Raw genomic sequence first — 22,111 nt, 5'->3', positions numbered from 1 at the left:
TAATCAGATCCTACTATTCTTTTGTATTTGGTTCCCTGACTATATCATAGCTTCCTAGAAGGCAGAAACCCAATTAACTCATTTAAAAGGTCTCCAGTATTTAAGTACAGTGTGTGGCACAAATTAATTCAATATGCTAGTTGAATAATTCAGGTGAGTCTTCCAATCCAATCTAATGAAATCCTTCTAACAGAATTCCTGTCATATAAATGTTTCAGTTGCTACCCTAAATATGTTCAGAAGTAGCATACAAAAACTAGGTGACTAACTCGCAGCATTAGGGTTAATGATGACCTTCTGTTGACTCCTTGGAAAATTTCTGATTATAAACAAGTACAGGTACATCTTTATTTATAATGTGTTCACATTATAAAAACATGAGCGATTTGCTACATTACAGATTTTATAGATTTTGACTCAAATGATCCTTTAATCCAACGGGCGGCGTAAAAAATAATGAACTGAACTAACGTAATCAAAACATACCACAAAATTGGTTTCTGATTACCATTAGTTTAACACCGTACTCTAAAAATGTTTAGCATCTAAGAGACATCGTATCATAACGAGAGTATAAGATTATTCCTTCTGCTTAAGACACAAGTCCGTACCAACATCATACATTTTTAAGTTACATTAAGGGACTACCTAATAAAGGTAAAGTTCAAATTAAATCCTAAAGTACAAAGTACTTTTTTTTTTTTTTTTTACAGCTTTCCTTTGGGAGACAAGTGACTTTGGGGGCAAATGTACGCACCTACGTAATACAAAGAGGTCTGGTCAGTTTACGACTCTGAACTGAGAGGCAGATTCAAACTGAAACTTCGGGTATAATGGGGCCTGAAGCCATTTTGAGAAATAAGAGGGAAGGAACCGCAAAACACGCGTAAATCTCGCCCTAAGGAGGGATCCCAACCCGGGATACTCGTGCTCTCCTAATTCTCCTCCGTGAAGGTGTGAAAGTGAATGATACCGAAAGATTAACTGCGGGAGAGCTCGAGTGGGCTGGAAGCTCTAAAGACTGCTTTCATGACAGATTCCGTCCCTTACTATGGCTCCTGCGGCCAGACCCCAATCCTTTCCCAAACTCACTACTAGAAGCTTCCATACTATTGTGTAAAGCTACGCGCGCTTTATCCCATGGTGGAGGCTGTTCACTCTGAGGAAAAGGAAATGCTAACTCCTTGGAGAAAAAAGCGCGAGTACCGCAGAAGCGGGAGAAAAACCTAATGCCATCTTCGCGTAGCACGCGCTGGGGTTCAAAAGGGTTTAAACACCACGAACAGAAAAGCGAGTTCCAGCCTCTAATCAGTATTACCAACGTGAGGAAACGTGAGTCTCCTCACATTTCAGAGGCCGGAAGGGCACTTCTTTCCTCTTCCTCATGCGCGAAGAAGTAGCGGCCTACTCAGCCAGCGGCCAATTACCGTGAGCTGTCGGGATCCCGCCGCGCGGTCCAGACTTACCTGCCGGGCTCTCTGCAGCGCATCTTTGAAAGCATCGTTAACTCCTCCACCACCACCGCCGCCGCCTCCACCACCAGCTGAGCCAGAGGAGGGTGGAGGCACTGTTGAATAGTCTGCCATGCCTACACTACAGTGTTCGCTACCCCTTCTTCGCAGGGACCTCTCAGCCAACTGCTAAGAAAGAAAGAAAATGGCGGCCGTCGAGCCTGTATCACATTCTTGTGCGACCATCGTGCCGTAAAGGGGCGGAGACTGAAAGAAAAAAATCTCGCGATGTTTTGAAGCAACACGCCGGGTGGGGGGAGCTAGAGCTGGGGGGGAAAGAAAAAAAAAAAAAAGAGGCAGCGAAATATCGCGAGAATTGTCTTTAGATTTCGCGAGAATGGAGTTTATTTTGGCGCTTATCCTGTGCGTTCTTAGGTTGAGGTGATGCGGTTATCCCAAAGGGGTGGTGGGTAAGACTGGTGCGGCGGCTGCGGTCTGCTTGAATTTTTGAAAGCCTGAAGGGAAGTAGTTGTTTCTTATCGGTCGCCGCCTCAGGGAGGTAGAATGGGTGGATTTTCCGCCGAGGGTCATTCTGTGTATCCACGGGGAAGCGGGTGACGTCGAGAGGCGTGACGGCGGCGCAACAGTGTTTGAAGAGCGCTGCCGCCGGGGGTGCGCCTGGGAGAAGCGCGCCCGGGCCGCCGCGAAGTGATGCTCCCGGAAACGTCCGCCAGGCCTAGCGGGAACGCGGCATGATTTTCAGGGTAGTAAAGTGTCCCTGTATTTTACTTCTGGATTGTCAGTTTTGAGTTTTGTCACAAGTGGGGATGAATGTAGGCTGGAGGTCTTAGTTCTCGAGCTGATTCCGAAGTTTTTGTGTAAATTCTTTGGATGAGATCGTCACGATATGACTGCCCTTTTCTTTACCTTTTAAAAACGTTGATTGTCCCTAAAATTCAGTTTTAGCCAGACTTAGTAACCTAGTATGGTATGTATACATGGCCAGTTTTATTAAGGGCCTGTAGTTAAGAACAGCATCCATTTCTTGACCAAAATTGTCTTTGTGGCTTCTTAGAAATAGTTTCTTCCAGCCGCAACCTGTGAGAACTCAAATGTAATGTTTTGTAGTGTTATCCGGGACTAGATGATGATAATTTTGTATTTTCTGTTACCTACTTCAATTACCAGGTGATTTCCTTCTGGAGCATACCGTGGCACATAATTTACTGCGTTGGTGATAGCAGTTTCAGGCCCATTAGAATCCTTTAGGAGTCGATCACAGTGATTGTAATTTTCCCCCAAATTCTTTCCTTTTAGGTAACAAAGAATGAGGTAAAATGAACTTTACCAACTTTGGTATTTTGTGTTTAATGAATTAGGTCTCAAAGAGTACTTTTCGCATTGCTAGTCTTAGAGTAATTGAGAGAAATGTGTGCTGCAGTCTTCCTTATACCTGAAATTAATGTGTCCACTTGTTCAAGGCCCAAAATAAGTCAGATAACAGTTACATGCACACAGATACAAGTGGGCCATCATTTTCCTGTAATTAGCTTTTCCTGTCGTCTTATCCATTTATAGCTCTAATTATCTTTTTCAGTGTAGGTAGCCATCTATTTGATTTGGGGGGAATTTGTATTTCGAAAAGCAGTGAATGTGTTGGGCTACAGATTTAAGCATAACTGGTAAAAAGAAAAACGGTAAAAGCAGTGTTGGGGGGTATTGCTAAATAGAATTTCTATTGTTTTTTGAGAAAATCTGCCCAATAAATGGCATTTATTAGTCAGTAATTGATTTTTCATATTTTATTAATTAGACATATACAGTTAGTCCTGATCAACATAGTGTTAGTCACAGAGTGATGTAATTTACCTTCAAAGAAATAAACTTTATTTCGTGTATACCACAATTTTAATTATCTCTAAATACTGAAAGTACGTAAAGACTTCCACTGCTAGTTTTTTTTGTAGAGTCTCCTGAAAGTATGGGTATTCTAGGATGGAACCATTTGGAATCCGTCAAGATCAGGATTTCTAACTTTAGCACTATTGACACTTTATGGCCAGATAATTCTTTGTTCTGTAGCACTACTGTGAATTGTAGTATGTTTAGCAGCATCCTTGGCCTCTACTCACAGATGCCAGTAGTACAACCCCCCTATACCAGTGATGACAACCAAAAATGTCTCCAGATATTGCAGATGTCCCCTGAGAGGCAAAAATCCCTCCACAGTGAGAACCACTAGTCAGCCTTGATTGCTGCCCCTGATTTTCCATCAAAGAAGACCTGTTTACCATAGAGGTATATTCCACATTCTACTACTTTTCACCTCTACTACTGAGTTACCATCACCTTAGTCTTGGGCTATTACAGTAGTATTCTAGTTGGTTTTTCTGTTTCCATCCTTACAGCCTTACAATTTACTTTTAAAAATTATGAAATTTTGTATAGCGAAGTATATAATGTATACATGTAATGTCTCAAAAGTAACAAAAACCCATGTATCCACTTTCCAGAAATGTTCTCCAAGAAATAGACCATTACCAGTACTCTTGCAGCTCAAAGGTGCTGCTACCTGATTGTATTACAGTTGTTTCTTCCTATAGCAGCTTAAAAACATAAATCAGATCATCTCACCTGTGTCTCTCCGATTGCACTTTAAATCCTATCTCCTGGAATGGCATAAGACCTCCATATAATCAGGCTACTATCTATGAACACTCCTGCTCCTCATTCCACTTTAGCCATCTTGCTGTCCAAGATCATTCCTGCCTCTAGGGCTTTATGCTTGCATTTTCCTTTGCCTGATTCAGATGTTCTTATAGATCTTCACATGGGTGATTTGTCGTCATCATTTGGATCTCAGTTCAGATGGCATCTCCTTAGACCATCTCTGACCTTTGGTTGTGCCATTCTGCAGTCACTCTCCAATTACCATGTTCTCTGTATATAATTTATCGAGGATTATCTTATGTTGTATGTGTTTACTTGTTTATTGTCTCTCTTCCATTAGATTGTAAACTGCTGGAGAGCAAGGACCTTGTCTGTCTCTACCATTGACTAGTCCCTAACACATAGTCTTAGCATTCTAGATACTTGTTGAATGAATCAATATTGAAAAAAATCTGCCTCTACATTTTAGTTGATTTTGTGAGCTTGGTCAAGTGAACTTAGTCTCTGTGTCTCAGATTTCTCATCTACATAATGATCATAACCTGCATTGGTATCCTCAAATGTGGTATCTCTGTGAGCTCTTCAGGAACCGGAAAGTGCTATCAAATGGAAATTGGCACTATTAAACATAGAATTTGGCTTCTGGTATTTCATAATTAGGAAAGGATAATCCATAGTATTCCTATAAGTTTTTTGGTTTAAACATCTATGTTCAAATCTTACTTTTCGTAAAGCCCAGGATCCTGTAACAGCAACTGAATTATAGGAAAACTATAACCAGTGACTTTTTTAAAAAAAGATTTATTTATTTATATTTTTGTCTGCTTTGGGTGTTCGTTGCTCTGCACGAGCTTTCTCTAGTTGTGGTGAGCAGGGGCTACTCTTAGTTGTGGTGTGTGGGCTTCTCATTGTGTTGGCTTCTCGTATTGCAGAGCACAGGCCTCAGGAGCTGCGTGCTCATGTTGCAGAGCATGTGGGCTTCAGTAGTTGTGGCGCTTGGGCTCTAGAGTGCAGGCTTAGTAGTTGTGGCACATGGGCTTGGTTGCTCCGTGGCATGCAGGGTCTTCTGGGACCAGGGATCCAACCGTGTCCCCTGCATTGGCAGGTGGATTCTTAACTACTGTGCTACCAGGGAAGTCCCTAACCAGTGAGTTTTGATTTGGTTAAATGTGAATTAGTTCTAAATCCACTCAGTCTTCTCAAAGCCATGTACTTTGCCGTTACTCAAGATAATTTCATTTTAACTGATGACATCAGACTTTTCTTGACTAAGTTCATTTCCCCTTGACTAAATGCAATGTAAATACTCTTAAAAGTGGATGTATCATAGCTGATAATCTAAAATTGGTTTATTGTACTTTGAGACATTGAGTGAACGGTTGAGCTGAATTATATTTTATAGTCACTGTCTTGTAGAAATTAGTATTCCATATTTTATCCTCAAGATGAAGCAAAAGTCTCTGTTTTTAAGAGTCTAGCAGGGAACTAGCATTTAGATTTATCAAATAACAGAATGAAAAGATTAGTAAAGATAATACAAGTTGAGCTATTAAATGTACTGGCAAGGTTCTTCATTTTACCTTCTGATTTATTGGTTACCAAATGACTGAGTGATTGTTTTTCAGTATAACTTTCTACTCTTAGATTTGTTAAATCTGTGCGAAATATTAACAGATTCTTGTTTTATAGCTATTGCAGAAAAACAGTCCATCATGGCTTTTTGAATAGGCACTTTAGAATGGCAAAATTGTACAGACTTCCTGCCTTTCCTTTGTGTCCATCACCTAACTCCTAACAACTCTTAGCCAAAAGAATCTGATAACTACATGGTGTACTCTGTGTGTCATTTGAACCAGGCCTGTATTTTCTCAGTACACAAAAGATTCAGGTTAGATATGAGGAGGAGAGTGGCCAGTTCAAATTAAAGTAAGTGGTCCAGGATGTTGTTTTAGGGCATTTGATCATTAATGTTGGTCATTGATCTTAATGACTTTTGTATCCTTTCTGATTGAGTTTGTAGGATTCTGTTTCAGGTTAAGATGTGAATGGAAGCAGGAACTATCAATACTTGAATTATAAAGGACAAAGTTGTTAACACAAGTGTAACTTGGGAACTTTGTGTAGAACAACAGTTTGATCAGTGTCTGAAACTGGAGACAGCCCCATGTAGTGAAAAGAACTCTGGACTTGTTCCTAGAGAATCTAGATTCAAGTCTGACCCATGTGCCCTTTGGTAAGTCACATAACTTCTTCTTTTTACCAGCATACCAAAACGAGAGGGCAGTTTAATCTGTTTTTGAAAAGTAAAGGATAATTAAAAAGTCTTATGTTTTTATACAGTGATTTCTGTCTGTTTTCTCTTTCAGAAGTTACCATAGTATCATCTCACCCTCAGTTATTAGAAATTTATTCTCTGATTTGGATGTCAGATTTAATAGTGTGTCCTGATTAAAAGGCTGTTAGAGGATTGACAGATCCTCTAGGATATTGCTCATGACCATTGATTTGCCGTAAATCCAGCCTTTTGCCATCCTTGTTATTCCCACCTATTCATAAGTGTAGAGCCCCTGGGCCTTTGCACATATCTTTCTCTTTGTCAGGAACACTTCCTCACCTCTTCCATTTCACTGTTGCCTGTTGGAAATTTTCCATTTTTCCAGGAAACCTGTCCAGAACTCTCAAATTTAGGGATTCCTATTTGTTCTCTTGTACCATATTATGATAATAATACCATAATATCATTTATTATTTATTTGGCATTCCCACTAGATTGTAAGGTTCATGACAGTAAGGGCTGTGTCTTTTTCTGTGTCTTTACTACATAGCACACTCTCAAGTGCTATATACTGGGCACTGTTCTAAGTACTTTACATGTATTTAATTTATCCTCACTTTGGCTTTATGAGATAGGTGCTATTAAAATCTCCATTTTGCTGGGGTACAGATGAGTTAACTAACTTGCCCAGGGTCACATGTTAGTAAATGTTAGGGCTGAGATTTGAACCTAGGAAGCCTGACTTGAAAGTATGGAAGAATCTATTAAGAAGTCAAGTAATGAAATGTATCTCTTTGTAATTTCTAGGGTATTAGTCACAATTTGTTATTTCTTACTTGGATTTTTAAAATATTTGCATTAGTTTTTACCAAGACTTAGGTTAAAATTCTTCATGGGATTATAGCTCTTAATGTAAGGTAATAAAAATAGATTACTTACAAAATTTAAAGAATCCATATGTTGTATAACATTATAGAAGCTTTTTTTCTGTATTGCCAGTTGCATTGGGTGGATTAGTAATATGCCTTACTAAAGTATATAGTGCTTTATGGTGTGTCTGTATATTTGGTGATGATTAGTGTTATTTTTCAAATACATTGGTCAGGGGGTTTATGTGTTTGTAGTACACGTCACTAACTAGATTGTAAGACTCTTGAAGACAAGGATAGGATTGCTTAATTTTAACTTTTCCGCTATATTACCACACAGCACCTATGATAATGTTTGTACTATTTGTCTGCATATTGGATTCCTCTACAAAATAATCCATCTGCTAAAAGAAGCATATCAGGAGTTTTTAGATTAGACTCTTCTGAGAATTCTGAGGAAAATCTTTATAGTTTAATCTTTTAGAACAGTTAATGCTTGAGACAAAGGTTCTTTGTGAAAATATGATCAATTTTCTCTGCCCTTGAGGACCTCTTCATTGAAAGTGGAAGGCATATGGGGGAGAAGGGTGGGGTTTGCTAAAGTGCCATTTCCAACTTTACAAGGTTCTTCAAATCTAGTGAGAGAGTGAATATCCTCACTGATCATACAAATGACCTCTTTGACTATACAGTATATAGAGTGTTTGGCTAGTTGCACATATCTGTTGGCATCCTGTCTGTAAGCGGGATCTGTCCTTTGGGATCATGGGAGGCCGAATACAGCATCATGGAATATACAGGAAATTGAATATCAGTATTCAGTGAGAAAAGTTTAGAGTCTGCTGGTAAGCCATAACACTCCCAGCTTCATATTACTTTAAGGATGATGCTAGGTTGAATATCTGGGACTTCTGAAAGCATCTGTCCCTAAGTCTGCCTTTACCATTCAGTTCTTGAGTGATTTTTAGCTAGTTCTATAGCATGCATTTCAATAATTTATAATAAAGCTGATACATAATGCTGTAGAATATCATATAAAATGAAACTGCAGAATATATGTTATGTGTGGTTTCATAATTTACATTAAATTGGTCCTATACATACTCCCCAAATGTTTCCAAACCTGTGTATGCAGTTACCTCTAAGACTCATTTTTCATGATGGCTCAAAACCAAAACGTCTAAAATAAATTCATATATTTACTGCTCTTAGTCTCCCTTTATTTTTTATTTTATTTTATTTTTGGCTGTATTGAATCTGCGTGGGCTTTCTCTAGGTGTAGCAAATGGGGGCTACTCTTTATTGTGGTGTGTGGGCTTCTCATTGAGTTGGCTTCTCATGTTGTGGAGCATGGGCTCTAGGCTCAAGGGCTTCAGTAGTTGCAGCACTTGGGCTCTAGGGCGTGAGGGCTTCAGTAGTTATGGTGCATAGGCTCAGTAGTTGTGACTCGTGGGCTCTAGAGTGCATGCTCAGTAGTTATGGTGCACAGGCTTAGTTGTTCCGAGGCACATGGGATCTTCCCGGGCCAGGAATTGGACCCATGTCCCCTGCATTGGCAGGCGGATTCTTAACCACTGGGCCACCAGGGAAGTCCCAGTCTGCTTTTTTATTTTGTGGTCAAAAGCATGTTTATTTTTTCCTCCCCTACTTGGATCATAGATTTATACATCAGTTCCTTTCACTTCTTCTGTTACATTTATCTTTGACATTAAATTTTCAGCCAAGTAAAGAGTCAAATAAAAAACCTTTTTTTTTTTCATGAAACTTAACCTGACTAACCAGTTGCAGTGATCTTGCCCTTAATTCAGTGGTTGTCTGCATTGGTTACAGGGAGATTTTTTTAAAATGTGAAGACTGAGCTACAACTACCATTCCCAGAAACTCTGATTTAACTGGTCTGTATCTTCCTATGTTGATTTTTAAAGTGCAGCCCACACTTGAGAACCACTGAAATATAAAGTCTGCATGCTTCATCAGACTTCTGCTTATTTTTAATGCCTTGCAGTTTGTTCTCTAGTTTTTATGGGTATATAGTTTTGAGAACTCAAGCTCTAGAAACATTTTCTGTTTTTGAACCCTATCAACTTTTTCTTATCTAGGCTATGGCAATGTTAATTGAGCAGGGCCACCAGCATCATCTGAGGGTGCTTTTAAAAATGTGGATACCTCGGCCCCACCTGGACCTAGTGAATCATTTTCTTGAGAAATTACATTTTTTAAAATAAGCATCTTAGGGGAATTCCCTGGAGGTCCAGTGGTTAGGACTCAGCACTCTCACTGCCTGAGGCCTGGGTTTGATCCTTGGTTGGGGAATTAAGATCCTGCAAGCCACGGGGCACGGCCAAAAAAAAAGGGTCTTAGATTCTTATGCTCATCAAAGTTTGAAAACCAACTTTTTATGCAAAAAGTATTTAATAAGTATTTGCATAATTAAACTGAATTAAAATCTGTTTCCATAGGTAGACTGTAGCCAATGTTCTGAATACAGAGATCTTGTCCTGTCCTGTTTCCCCTCTGTATAAAAAAGGCTGCGGTCAAGGATTGGATCTTACTCTTTGGCTTGCCCAGTATGGCTTAGTGCTTATCTGTTGGTAGAAGCCTAATATTGTATTGAGTTTTATGTGTAATCCTACTTACCATTTTACTGCAAAGCTAGAGCTAAAAACAAATTGTTGAACATGTGGTTATGAATGTTGGGGGCCTTCAAGGCTAGATGGCACTGAAGAGTCGCTTTACTCAAACTTTTCCTAAAAACTTGGAAAGACTTGGAGGATCATGTTGTCCATTTCTTTCTTTTATTTTATAGTGGAGAAAATTGTGACCCATACCGCTTGAATTCTATATACAAAGTGACAAGATTAATTGCAAGACTAGAGCCAAGACTAGATTCCGAATCCAGTGCTCTTTATTTCATAAAATAACTTTTCTTAGAAGCAGCAGTGATTGGGTTAAGTTTCAGATGGAGGTTTTTCTTAGGTACAAGGGGAAGAAAAATCTGTACGCAACTAAAAACATCTTGATTTTTTAAATCAGGATATCTGCCTTTACTCACATTTACTTTTTGAGATAGAGTATTAGAAGATGGAGGATCTTTGCCGATGAAATGCTTAACTGAAGATGGGTGAGTATAAGAAATAAAAGTCACTTGGCATACAATTTTGTTGTTGTTTTTAGTGGAACTTTGCTTCTCTGTCCTGACATTTCCATGTCCCTATTTATAGCAGTGATCTCTTTGGAATTTGCCTTCTGATTCTGTTTGTTCTTTTATGTTGCTTCATATTAACTGATATTCTCACTTCATCTTTAAAAGAATGTATTTGAAGGAAAAGAAGAAGAAAGATTTTAAAAGTATCTCAAATCACTGTTTTCCTGTGACTTCACCGTAATGTTCTTTATAACAGATTATCTAATTATAGTACCTAATGATACAAATACTAAATTTTCAAGAAGGGTAGTTTATTTTCTAAATTCAAAAGCATATGAAGTCTATGATAAATTCCTTTTATCCAGGGCAGATATTGCTTTTAGATTCTTAACAACATACCTTTTTCACCTGTACTTTGATGTAAGTGAAGATTAGGAGTTTTTATTTTAGTCAGTCTTTAAGGTACACTCTTTAAGGGCAGGAATTGTCTTACTTTTGAGATGAATATAATACCTGGCATCTAGTGGATACTTATTAATCTATTCATTTATTCAGCTCAGTGAAAATGCTGGGCATTGTTCTAGGTGTTAGAAATACAGTGGTGAACAAAATAGACATATATCCTTATCCTCATGGAGTTTGTTCTAATGAGTAAATATTGAATGAAACTATGAATCACTTTGGAAAGACTATATTTGTTTTCAGATAGTTATTTGCATCAGTCTAAAAAAGGATAGCGAATTCTCTGGCGGTCCAGTGGTTAGGACTCAGCACTTTCACTCCTGAGGACCTGGGTTCAATCCCTGGTCAGGAAACTAGGATCCCACAAGTTGTGTGCTGCGGCCAAAAAAAAAGAAAAAAAAAAACTCTTCAAAGAAATAAGAAAGGATAGTCTGTAGTTTATTAAGCAATGAGTTGAAGAGTTGGAATGGGAAAAGCTTAATGATCAGATCATTCATTGATTTAAACACTTATTTTCTAGTGTATGTCAAATTATTTGAAATAATTACATAACTGCCAGTCATTGTTATCCAGATTGTCATTCAATTCTTGCCTTCTGTTTGCAACCCTGAGTAAAATGTTCTATTTGTAACTCTGAGTAAAGGCGTCAGTTGCTAGCCAGGCTACAACCAGGGAACTTAATCAAAGATCAGATACCACTGAGTGCCTCTGACTATGCTGGCCCCAGACTCCATACACAGCAAAGTTCTAGTTGTTTACTTGTTTGTTGTCAGTTTTTCACACCATAGTGTGAGCTCCACAGGGTCTATTTTAGTCACCAGTGTATCCTAAGTGCATAAAATAATGTCACGTAGTAGATGCTAGTAAATATTAATAAATCAGTTCTTGACCACTCAAAATGCAATTTCCTCCCTACTCATAGCTACAGCCTACATCTAATCTTCATCCAGACTACTCCAACAACAAAAATCATCAATTCTAATATTCTCTCAAGAATACCTCTTACTATTTTAGCCTGTTTACTAACGTACTCCTGTTCTTCTAGTCTTTGACACTTCTCTTTTTTTTCAATCTCTGTTACTTCCTGGCCTTATTTGGCAGTCACTTCAAGAATTCACAACTTCCATTCTGCTTTGTCTTTCTGTTATGTGCCCTCTTTAAGTCCACTCTAAATCACTTATAATAGACTTTGGAGTTAGATAAGCTTCAGTTCACCATTTGCTACCTATGTGCCAAGTTATTTAACCTAGCCATGTTTAATCTTTTTTGAGTCTCATTTTGTTCTTTGTGCTCTGAGCATTGTTAGGACAATTAAATGAGTTGATGGTAACCAGATACAATTGACTATAAGTAATGAAAACCCTTATTGAATAGTAACTAAAAAGTCCAGGTGCAGAGTCACTAGGGCTGGTGGATTTAGCAGCTCAACAATACATTAGGTATCCATATTTTTTTCATCTTTGCCCTCTGCCATCCTCAGCATGTGGCTTAGTGCCCCTAATGATTGCACAATGGTTGCCACAGTTCCCGGTGTTATACAGGCATGATTGTGAAGTGGAAAAAGAAAGTTTCTTGTCTTTACAAGCAAGGAAACCTTTCTACTACCTCCTTCCTCTGAATACTGATTGGAATAACCTTATGCTGATCAGAGCTGAATCATTGGCTTACTCTAGCAAGTATCATACTTGGTTTTGAATAATTAAGATTCATCTCCTGAGGCTAGGGGAGAGGCTCTACCTTATTAGTAACAGTTATTGTTACTACTATATTTGTAAATCTTAGGACTCTCCTTGGACCCTTTTTTTGTTCTATCTACATTCACACTAGTATAATCTCCTTTAGTTGTGTGATTTTAAAGTTCATCTCTACTGATTTTTTGTCTTCCCTCTGAATACCGAACCCATATCCAACTGCTTGTTAGACATTACCATTTATAAGCTTAACTGGCATCTTAAACTTAGCATAGCCAATACTGAACTCTAACTTCCTCCTTTAGCTCTTCTATCTTCCCATTTTAGTAAAGAGCAATTCTGTTCTTTTAGTTGGCTGAAGCTGAAAAACCTTGGAGTCATCATCGATTTCTCTCACATTCCACATCTGATTCATCAGAAAATCCTATTGACTCTACCTTTAAAATAAATAAAATAGGAACTTCCACTGCTACATGATGGTCCAAATCACCTGAACTATTATTGCAATACGTTTTTAATTGATCTTCCATCCTTACCTACCATCCTTCTCCTCTCTGGAAGCCAAAGTAATCCCATCATTTTTCTGCATAAAACTCTCCAGTAGCTTCTCACCTTCCCTCAATTCAAGTCAAAGTCTAGTGGTCTGCAAGGCTCTACACCATCTAGACATCTTTTATTTCTCTGACCATTTTCCAACCTCTTCTCCACCCTTACCCCATCATTCTTAAATAACCAAACCTCAAAGATGCCTGGCATTCCCTCACTTCTGAGATTTTGTACTTGATATTTCCCTCTACAGTTTTGTCCTACCCCTGCATATGTATATAGCTTTCTCCTTTTCCTCTTTCAGGTCATAGTGTAAATGTTATTTTCTCTCTGAAGCCATTTCTGGCCACCCCATATAAAATTTTAATTCTCTTATCTCCATGTCCTACTTTATTTTCATTAGTATCTACTACCATCTAACATTCCATATAGTAACTTTTAAATTTTATCTTCTTCATTAGAATGTAAAGTACATGAGGTAGGAATTTTTGTTCATCTTTTATCCCCAATACCTAGGAAGGTGCCTTGGCATATGGAATATCCTTAATAAAATGTTTATGAAGAAATGAATAAAATGAATGTTGGGACTTCCCTGGTGTCACAGTGGTTGAGAATCTGCCTGCTGCTGCTAACTCAGGTGACACGGGTTTGATCCTTGGTCTGGGAAGATCCCACATGCCACAGAGCAACTGAGCCCTGGTGCTGCAACTGCTAAAGCCTGCACACCTGGAGCCTGTGCTCCACAGCTAGAGAAGCCACTGCAATGAGAAGCCCATGCACCAGAATGAAGAGTAGCCCCTGCTTGCTACAACTAGAGAATGCCCTCTTGCAGCAACCAAACGCAGACAAAAAAAAAAGAGAATGTTGATTCATCTTATCATGGTTTCTGGTTTTGGCTGGGTCCTCAGTGAGATTTAGTAATCCTTGTTTCTGATTAGTTTCCTTCCTAGATCCCATAACTGCTATGTGAAGCCATCACCATTCTGTATCGAATGCCTTACTTTTATTCTCAGCTCCTTAGTTGTGGATGTCCTTTTAAAAAAATTTTTTAAGAGGATCGATAGCATCTATAAACTTTTTAGTCTTCCTAGTCCCCTTCCCTTCAAATTTATAATTTTTTCCTTATTTATTCTCTCTTAATTTCAGAGCCCTGCTTCTAATTTTGTTCAAATTTCATCTGTTTGCAATCTTAGCACCAAACCCTCTTATTTCCTTTGAGCACTTAAGCAGTTATTTCTTATGGTTTCTTATGTATTTTTTTATGTCTCATTTTCCTCTGTATTATTTTTTTCCTCTCTTGACCATCTTAAAACCTTCTTTATCCCTACTTTATTACAACTCTCTTTTCTTCCCTCAGATGACTTTCTTTGAATGCTTACATTTACTATTCCATTTTCATATCCTCTTATTGTTCAATGCACTGGATTCTGGCTTTTGCTTTCATTCATTGCCCACAATTCCATCTACTTCATAGGATTTTTGTGAAAGATTAAATGAGGTTATATGTATTAAGTTTTAGAATAATCCTTGCACATAGTTAATGTTTGAGTGCTTACCGTGATTAGCTGTAACTTCTAAAACCAAAATCATTCTCACTCTTGTGAGTGCTTTTCTATCACCCTTCTTGACTTTCCCATATCCTTCATGAAACACTGTCCTCCTTTTGGTTTTGGGACACCAGTGATATCAAGATGCTTTCAGCTCCAAGTAACAGAATTTATTTAACAATAAGGCCAACGATAGGTGGTTCCAATATTGATTCAGGGATGCAATAACACTATCAGGGACACAGACTCTTGCTTTCTTTGTACTCTGACATTCTCACTGTGTCACAGATGTTTACTTTCAGGGTTGTAAGATAGCAAGCACTGTATTTTAATCATCCCAAGGCAGAAAGGCAGTGCTGGGGTTTCTCTGAGGTAGCTATCTCTTTATAAGGAAGACAGTCTCCCCCATAGTTCCCCAGAGCATTTCCCTTACATCTCATTGGCCACCCCTACATCAGTCATTTGCAAAAGGAAATGTGATTGCCTTTATTGACTTAAACTAACCGTGAGTCATTCCCCAGGGGCTGGGGGAGGCACCTTTCTCAAGTTCATTACTCTATTCTGGGAGAAACTAGAAATCTGTTATCCAGAAAGAAGATAGGAATGGCTCTTTGGTTCATTATCAGTAGTGTCTGCCGTACCATTCTCACCTGGTTAATCTCTGATTGTTCCTTCTTAGTATTTTTCATTTTCTCTTCTTGATTGATATGTCCCTAAATGCTGGTATCCCAAAGTTCTGTCTTTGATTCTTTCAAAAGAATATTCTTTTACCCTTTAAAATACCACCTGTGTTATAATCTTTTCTAAACCTTGATCTCCAGCTAAAACTTCTTTCCTAAGCCCCAGTTGAGAATATCCAGCTGTCTTCTGGACATCTTCATCCACTTTCAATTCGATTGAATATTGTGCTAGGCTTTGGGGAGTCAAAAAGTAAATAAACATTTTGCTGTATGATCTTACGTTATAGTTGGAACAAGTTGTTCCAACACAGGTAGTAATTAGGAAAGCAGTTTTATCCGAGCAATAAAATTTTCCAAGTATAGAAGTAGCATAGATGAAGAGGTTATTGGCAGTCAAATGGAACTCATCTTTTTCTTCAAATGTACTCTTCCTATATTCTATGCTTTCATTAGTAGCCCAACTATGCACACCTTTGGCCTAATGGTTAAGATTTTGGGCTTTTACTGATGTGGCCTTGGTCGAGGAAGACCCCACAAGCTGCACGGCCAAAAAAAAAAAAAAAGAGAGAGAGAGAGAAAGAAGAAAAAGAACAAACCAGGGCAATCTAAAATCCTTCCAAATCCCCCACATAAAGTTGGTTGGCAAATTGTATGTATTCCACCTCTATTAAATTTACTCATTTGTCTTTTTATATCATAGTCATCATACTTTAGGTCCTTGTAATTTCTCATTTCATTGAATTATTCTCTCAGTAAAAGTTAATAGAACAGCAATATATAATAAGGCCTTATACTAGGAAAATGTTTAAAAAAACAAAACAAAAAGCTGTGTTGTAGGGAGGCTACAATCCATTGAGTAGGGCATAAGCCAACAGATGATTATGAAGTTGTGATAAGTGGTAGAGTAGAGATGCTGAGAAAAATGTGGAAACTTGTGGTCAGGGGAACCTAACCCAAGTTGGTTAAGTTCACATGTATTTCTGTATCAGATTTGCCCGATTAGAGACTGAGTCTCAAAGCAGTACTAAGCTGAGTGGAGTAAGGAAGAGGGAAATACACACATACACACACACACACACACACACACACACATATCCCCCACTCCATTTATATATACCAAAGAAATATTGCTTTGAAGACTGTGGGTGACTGTGTAGTGTTCATTTTGCTGTTGCTTAATAATGTTTTTAACCAATCATAATTAATTTAGATTATCAGTAGTATATCATTATATAGTTGATCCTTCATTATTCACCAATTCTTTACTTTCAAATTTGCCCACTCACTAAAATTTATTTGTAACCCTGAAATTAGTACTCAGGGTACTTTCCTGGTCACTTGCATGTGCATGAACAGAGAAGCAAAAATATTTGAGTCTTGTGTTCCCAGCTGATATCCAACAAGGCAGTGCTTAGCCTTAGCCTTATTTCTATAAATTTATTTATTTATTTATTTATTTTATTGGCTGTGTTGGGTCTTCGTTGCTGTGTGTGGGCTTTCTTTTTAGTTGTGGTGAGTGGGGGCTACTCTTCATTGTGGTGCGCAGGCTCCTTATTGCCGTGGCTTCTCGTTGCAGAGCATGGGCTCTAGGTGCGCGGGCTTTAGTAGTTGCAGCACATGGGCTCAATAGTTGTGGCTCCCGGGCTCTAAAGCGCAGGCTCAATAGTTGTGGCGCACGGGCTTACTTGCTCCGTGGAATGTGGGATCTTTCTGGAGCAGGGATCGAACCCGTGTCCCCTGCATTGGCAGGCGGATTCTCAACCACTGTGCCACCAGGGAAGCCCAGCCTTAGCCTTATTTCAGTTCTCATTAACAAGTCTTTGTAGTCTATTTAGTGCATTTTTTGCAATTTTGTGCCCTTTTTTTTCCCGGTGATTTTACTGTTTAAAGAGATGTTTCATTGTGGTGCTGAAGTGCTGTCTGATGTTCCTAAGAACAAAAAGTCTGTGATGTGCCTTATGGAGGGAATATATGTGTTAGATGCTTCATTCAGGTAGGAGTTATAGTGCTATTTGACCATGAGTTCAGTGTTATAATAAATAAAGTGTCTTAATACAGAAATACATGTGAAACAAGGTTATGTGTTGATGAGTTGACTTAACCCAGCATTTCCCTTGGGACAATGATTCAATATTTGCTAATTCAGTGTTCACACAACTTTACAGAACATAACAATGGTAAATAATGAGACAGGATAAACTTGACTTTGGGAAACAGCCAAAGTCATTTATGGCTAGGAGGGATGAGTTAGATGGTCAGGCTGGACAATATAGAGGTATGATTATTAAAGTCTTGTGAACCTTTTAAAATACATGCCCCTCTTTTGACACACATCTCACCTCACTACCCTAAGTTTTCTAACATACTCCCCTTAGTGAACTCGCCCAGGTTGAGAATTACAGTTTACAAGTTTTATTTTACCATCAGCCAGGCTGATGTTTTATAAGCTGTTTGTAGTGAAAACTATGTTTTTTAAAAAATTTGCCAGATGTGATAAAATTTTATTGTGTTCACTGCTGTTTTAGCCTGCCCACTCGCTTCAGTCAGAGAATAATTTGTATAAAGCAGGGGCTGGCAAACATTTTCTCTTAAGGGCTAAACAGTAAATTTTTAGGCTTTGTGGCCACACAGTCTCTGCTACAACTGCTCAACTCTGCCGCTGTATGGGGAAAGCAGCAATAGGCAGTAGATACTATTTTATGTTTATATTGTAAGGGAAGGGATGATGACTTAGACTTGCTTTGATCTCAGTATCTGTTGCCTTGACTTGCTCATTTAGCCTAGATAATAAAAAGGCTATATTTTAAAATATTAAAAACTCAAACATTAAAACCTGATTAATTTAAAATTAAATCATTTTTGAAATCCTACTTTTTTCTCTTGTCTGTAAACGTTCTCCATTAAGCAGTTACAGTACTTTGGGCTCATTGTATTTGGAGTGAGGCAGTCAGTAGCCTAATCTTATAGCAGTTGGTGAATACTATACAACAGGTTGGCTTATTTCATATGTATCCTAATACTTAGTATTTGGTAGGTTGCAGTAAAGTCTTTGAATCATATTTTAGTCTCCACAGTAGCAGTGGTTTAATTAATTATGCCTTCACAAATGCAACATATTATAACGGTATTTCACAGTTAAGGTTAGGTACTGATTTAAATTTAAAATAAATCATTTTAGGGACTTCCCTGATGGTTCAGTGGTTAAGGCTCTGCTTCCACTCCAGGGGATGGGGGTTCGATCCCCGGTTGGGGAAGTTCTGCATACTGTGCAGTGTGGCCAAAATAATAAATAAATAAATCATTTTATTGAGTTGTAAACAGCTAAACAAACTTGCTAGATAATCAGTTTATTGCAGTCTTGCCTAAGAGTTCAGCGAAACAGCAGCTTATCCTCTCTTTTCTTGCTTTACCTCTGTGCTACTATCATTTTTTTTCTCTCTACTACTTGTCTTAGCCTGAGGTGGTGCTCTTTTCACGTTGGCCACAGACTGCTCTCCTCTCTGGCCAGCCAGTTAAGTTTTCCAGGTGATTCTGATGCCTTCCCTAGCTGCTTGTGAGAGGAGAAACTTTATTTATTTATTTATTTAAATTTCTTTATCTATTATTGGCAGTGTTAGGTCTTTTTTTGCTTTGCGTGGGCTTTCTTTAGTTGCAGTGAGTGGGGGCTACTCTTCCTTGTGGTACGCGGGCTCCTCATTGCCGTGGCTTCTCTTGTTGCGGAGCATGGACTCTAGGCGCATGGGCTTCAGTAGCTGCAGCACATGGGCTCAATAGTTGTGGCTCACAGACTTAGTTGCTCCACAGCATGTGGGATCTTCCTGGAGCAGGGATCAAACCCGTGTCCCCTGCATTAGCAGGGGGATTCTTAACCACTGTGCCACCTAGGAAGCCCCGAGGAGAAACTTTAGAAAAGAATAAAATGAAAACCACATATATTCCTCATTTCCCAGTGTTGCATTTACGTTCAACATTGTGAAAGCATATACTAAGTAAGCATGAAAAAGTCCTCACAAAAAAAGTTCTTTTTTTGTAGATGAGAAATGGGATGTTTGTTTTCTAACTTTATTGAGATGTAAATGACAATATTGTAAGGTATTTAAAGTGTACCTTGGTGAAAATTTGATATATGTATACATTGTGAAAGGATTCCTCCCCTCTAATTGACACATCCATCACGTTGCATATTCATCTTTTTTTTTTTCCTCGGCCACAACGCGCAACTTGTGGAATCCCACTTCTCCGACCAGGGATCAAACCCGGGCCCTCAGCAGTGAGGGCTCGGAGTCCTAACTACTGGACCACTAGGGAATTCCCAAAAATGAACTTTTCTTTAGTATTCATCTAAGATTTTGTTTTCCCTAAATGTACATGTCAGAGATGTATCGGTATGATATACTTAAGTTTATAGGTTAAGATTTCTGGAAAGTTGGATCATAGTAATGGTCATTAGAAGGAACCTCTAGATCTACACTGTCTAATATAGTAGCTGCTCTCTAATACATGAAGCTAAGTGCCTGAAATGAAGCTGTCTGCATTGAGATGTTGTATAAGTGTAAAATTCACACTGGATTCTGAAGACTTAGTACAAAAAAAATTGTAAAGTATATCTTATTGATAATTTTTATGTTGACTACATGTTACAGTGTTTAATACCTTAGATTTATTGGGTTAAATAAAATACATGATTAAAATTTCACGTTTCTTTTATTAAAATGTGGATTATAAAAATGTTTCAGTTACATATGTGACTTGCATTTGTAGCTCACTTTATTTGTAGCTCACTGCTGGACAGCACTGCTCTAAATTATGTGATCTTTCAACGTGATCAAATACCAATTTACAAGACCCATTTAAAGTGACCTTGAAATTCTATAGTTTTTTTTGGCTTTCTGATTCAATATAGAAAAATATTGTACAAAACATTTTAATTCCTTTTTTAAAAAATTTTATTTTATTATTATTTTTTAAATTATTTATTTATTTATTTGTTTGCACCAGTTCTTAGTTGCAGCTCACAGGCTCCTTAGTTGTGGCATGCGAACATGGTAAGGTTTTCAGTGACTTCTTGTGAAAGAGGGTTAGAAAGAAGGGCAAGTTATTATTGGGCTATTTTATCAGGAGACATTTTAATTTTAATATCACCACAGAATAAAATCGGTTCTACACTCGCCAAAAAGGAAACGCTTGTATAAAAAGCATAAACTATTTCATATGCCTGGGTGTCTCCAGATAACTCTAGTATTTTTTATAAAGTTATTAAAGCAATTTTATTTTATTTTTTTAAAGGCATTTAAAAGTACATTTTTTTAAATGTACTTTTAAATTTTTTTTGAATTTTATTTTAAATCTTTTTTTTGTTAAAGACTGTTAAATTGGTCAAATTGAATGTAAATTCTGTTATAGTGCTTTGTGCAGGGAAAAGTATTGTAAAATCAAGCAATAACACAGAATCAAAACTTGAAAACTTGGGAGTTACTGATATAACTATAGTGATTAAAGTACTGGGAAATTTAGGTGATATAGGCAGTAGTCCAAGGAGAATTATGATTGAAAAAGCTCTTCTTCCTGTCAACCTTTTTAGGTTAGTTTGACATCTTTCACTGGTGCTCTTGGAAGCTTACAAGTATTAATGAAACTTGTTACCTTAATAAGAGAACTAAAGTAATTGTCACTAGCTTCAAGGTAAATTGACACTTAAGAAATGAAACAAGCTTTAAAAGTTTATTTCAAAGACCTAACAAATTAGCACTCTTTAAAGAATATGAAGGAGCAGTCATTAAGTAAAAAATGACATTTAAAACTGTAAACAATCTGACCATATTCCTAAAGTGAGCCTACCTAAATCATACGGCTTAATTTGCCCATTCTTTTTGCTGTATCAAATAATTTTATGCTTTTTGGTTCAGGGCTTTGAGTTCTTGGTCCAGATCACACACACCCCGCCCCCCCGCCCCCCCCCCACCATTCTTTCTGAATTATATCAGTCTCTCAAGATCCTGCTCACATTTTTTTCCTGACACCTTTCCCATCCCCACTACTTTGCCCAAAATGAGCATATAATTAACATTTGTATAGTATTTTACTTTTTGTAAAGCCCTTTCCATATTATCTCACTCTATATGTCAATCTAATGAGGTGGATGATATTATTCATTTTGGAAAATAAGGGAATAATACCTGATTTTTCCAGAACTTTGTATAAACACTAAGTAGCAAAACTAAGACTACTGGAACCCAATCCTCTCATTCCAAGTTTGATGCTCTTTCCTCTGTGCCTCAGTGGTACCTTTACTCCTATGATAGTTACCTTAACATCTATTTGGCCTTTAATTGTTTACTGTCTTTGTATCAAACTATTTAACTTGATCATTAGCCGTAGGTTTGAAGGGATGTGTACAGATTTGTGCATGGGTGGGAATAAATGGAAAAGATGATGAGAGCTGAATACATCTCTTCTTGATAATAGAATTAAAGAGGTCATTAAGATTAAGAATGCCTTACCAGCCCATCTGCTTTTCTGAATGCATTATATTTTTTAAAGTATGATACCCAGACTGTTTCTTTTCCTCTAGCCAAAGTAACTACCTACCTTAGTGCCGAATTTTTAGTATAATTTTTAAAGAAGAGCTAAAAACAGAGGGCTTCCCTGACCACCCTTGCTAAAGTAGCCACTTTCAATCTCTGTCTTAGCAACATTTAAAATTTTTCTCTAAGGTACTTTAAGCTATCTGTTATTGTTTCTTTATCAGCTCATATATTGGTTGTCTTCTCCCACC

At 37.8% G+C, this 22,111-nt stretch overlaps 2 protein-coding genes across 15 annotated transcripts in view; one reads left to right on the top strand and one right to left on the bottom strand.

The window, feature by feature from the left end:
- FUBP1 (far upstream element binding protein 1) overlaps positions 1-1,709 on the bottom strand; it is a 33,667-nt gene extending 31,958 nt beyond the window's left edge. For 5 of the 12 annotated variants that reach the window (XR_009049984.1, XM_057715498.1, XM_057715550.1 and 2 more), the window contains exon 1: positions 1,467-1,680. Coding sequence is in view for 11 of the 12 variants with exons in the window: in XM_057715498.1 (XP_057571481.1) it covers positions 1,467-1,586 (120 nt within the window). In the remaining variant the exon portion in view is untranslated. Of the gene's footprint in view, positions 1-1,466 lie in introns of all 12 variants that reach the window. The other 7 variants (XM_057715510.1, XM_057715533.1, XM_057715537.1 and 4 more) reach the window with 3 other exon arrangements.
- Positions 1,710-1,942: 233 nt separating this feature from the next.
- Positions 1,943-22,111, top strand: part of DNAJB4 (DnaJ heat shock protein family (Hsp40) member B4) — a 38,396-nt gene continuing 18,227 nt past the window's right edge. The window contains exon 1 of one of the 3 annotated variants that reach the window (XM_057715416.1): positions 1,943-2,215. Coding sequence is in view for 1 of the 3 variants with exons in the window: in XM_057715407.1 (XP_057571390.1) it covers positions 10,383-10,386 (4 nt within the window). In the remaining 2 variants the exon portion in view is untranslated. Of the gene's footprint in view, positions 2,216-8,730; positions 10,387-22,111 lie in introns of those variants that run through there. The other 2 variants (XM_057715397.1, XM_057715407.1) reach the window with 2 other exon arrangements.

This window comes from Hippopotamus amphibius, chromosome 1 (genome assembly GCF_030028045.1).
Source record: "Hippopotamus amphibius kiboko isolate mHipAmp2 chromosome 1, mHipAmp2.hap2, whole genome shotgun sequence".
Classification (NCBI taxonomy): domain Eukaryota; kingdom Metazoa; phylum Chordata; class Mammalia; order Artiodactyla; family Hippopotamidae; genus Hippopotamus; species Hippopotamus amphibius.
This window is presented reverse-complemented; position numbering and strand designations above follow the sequence as displayed.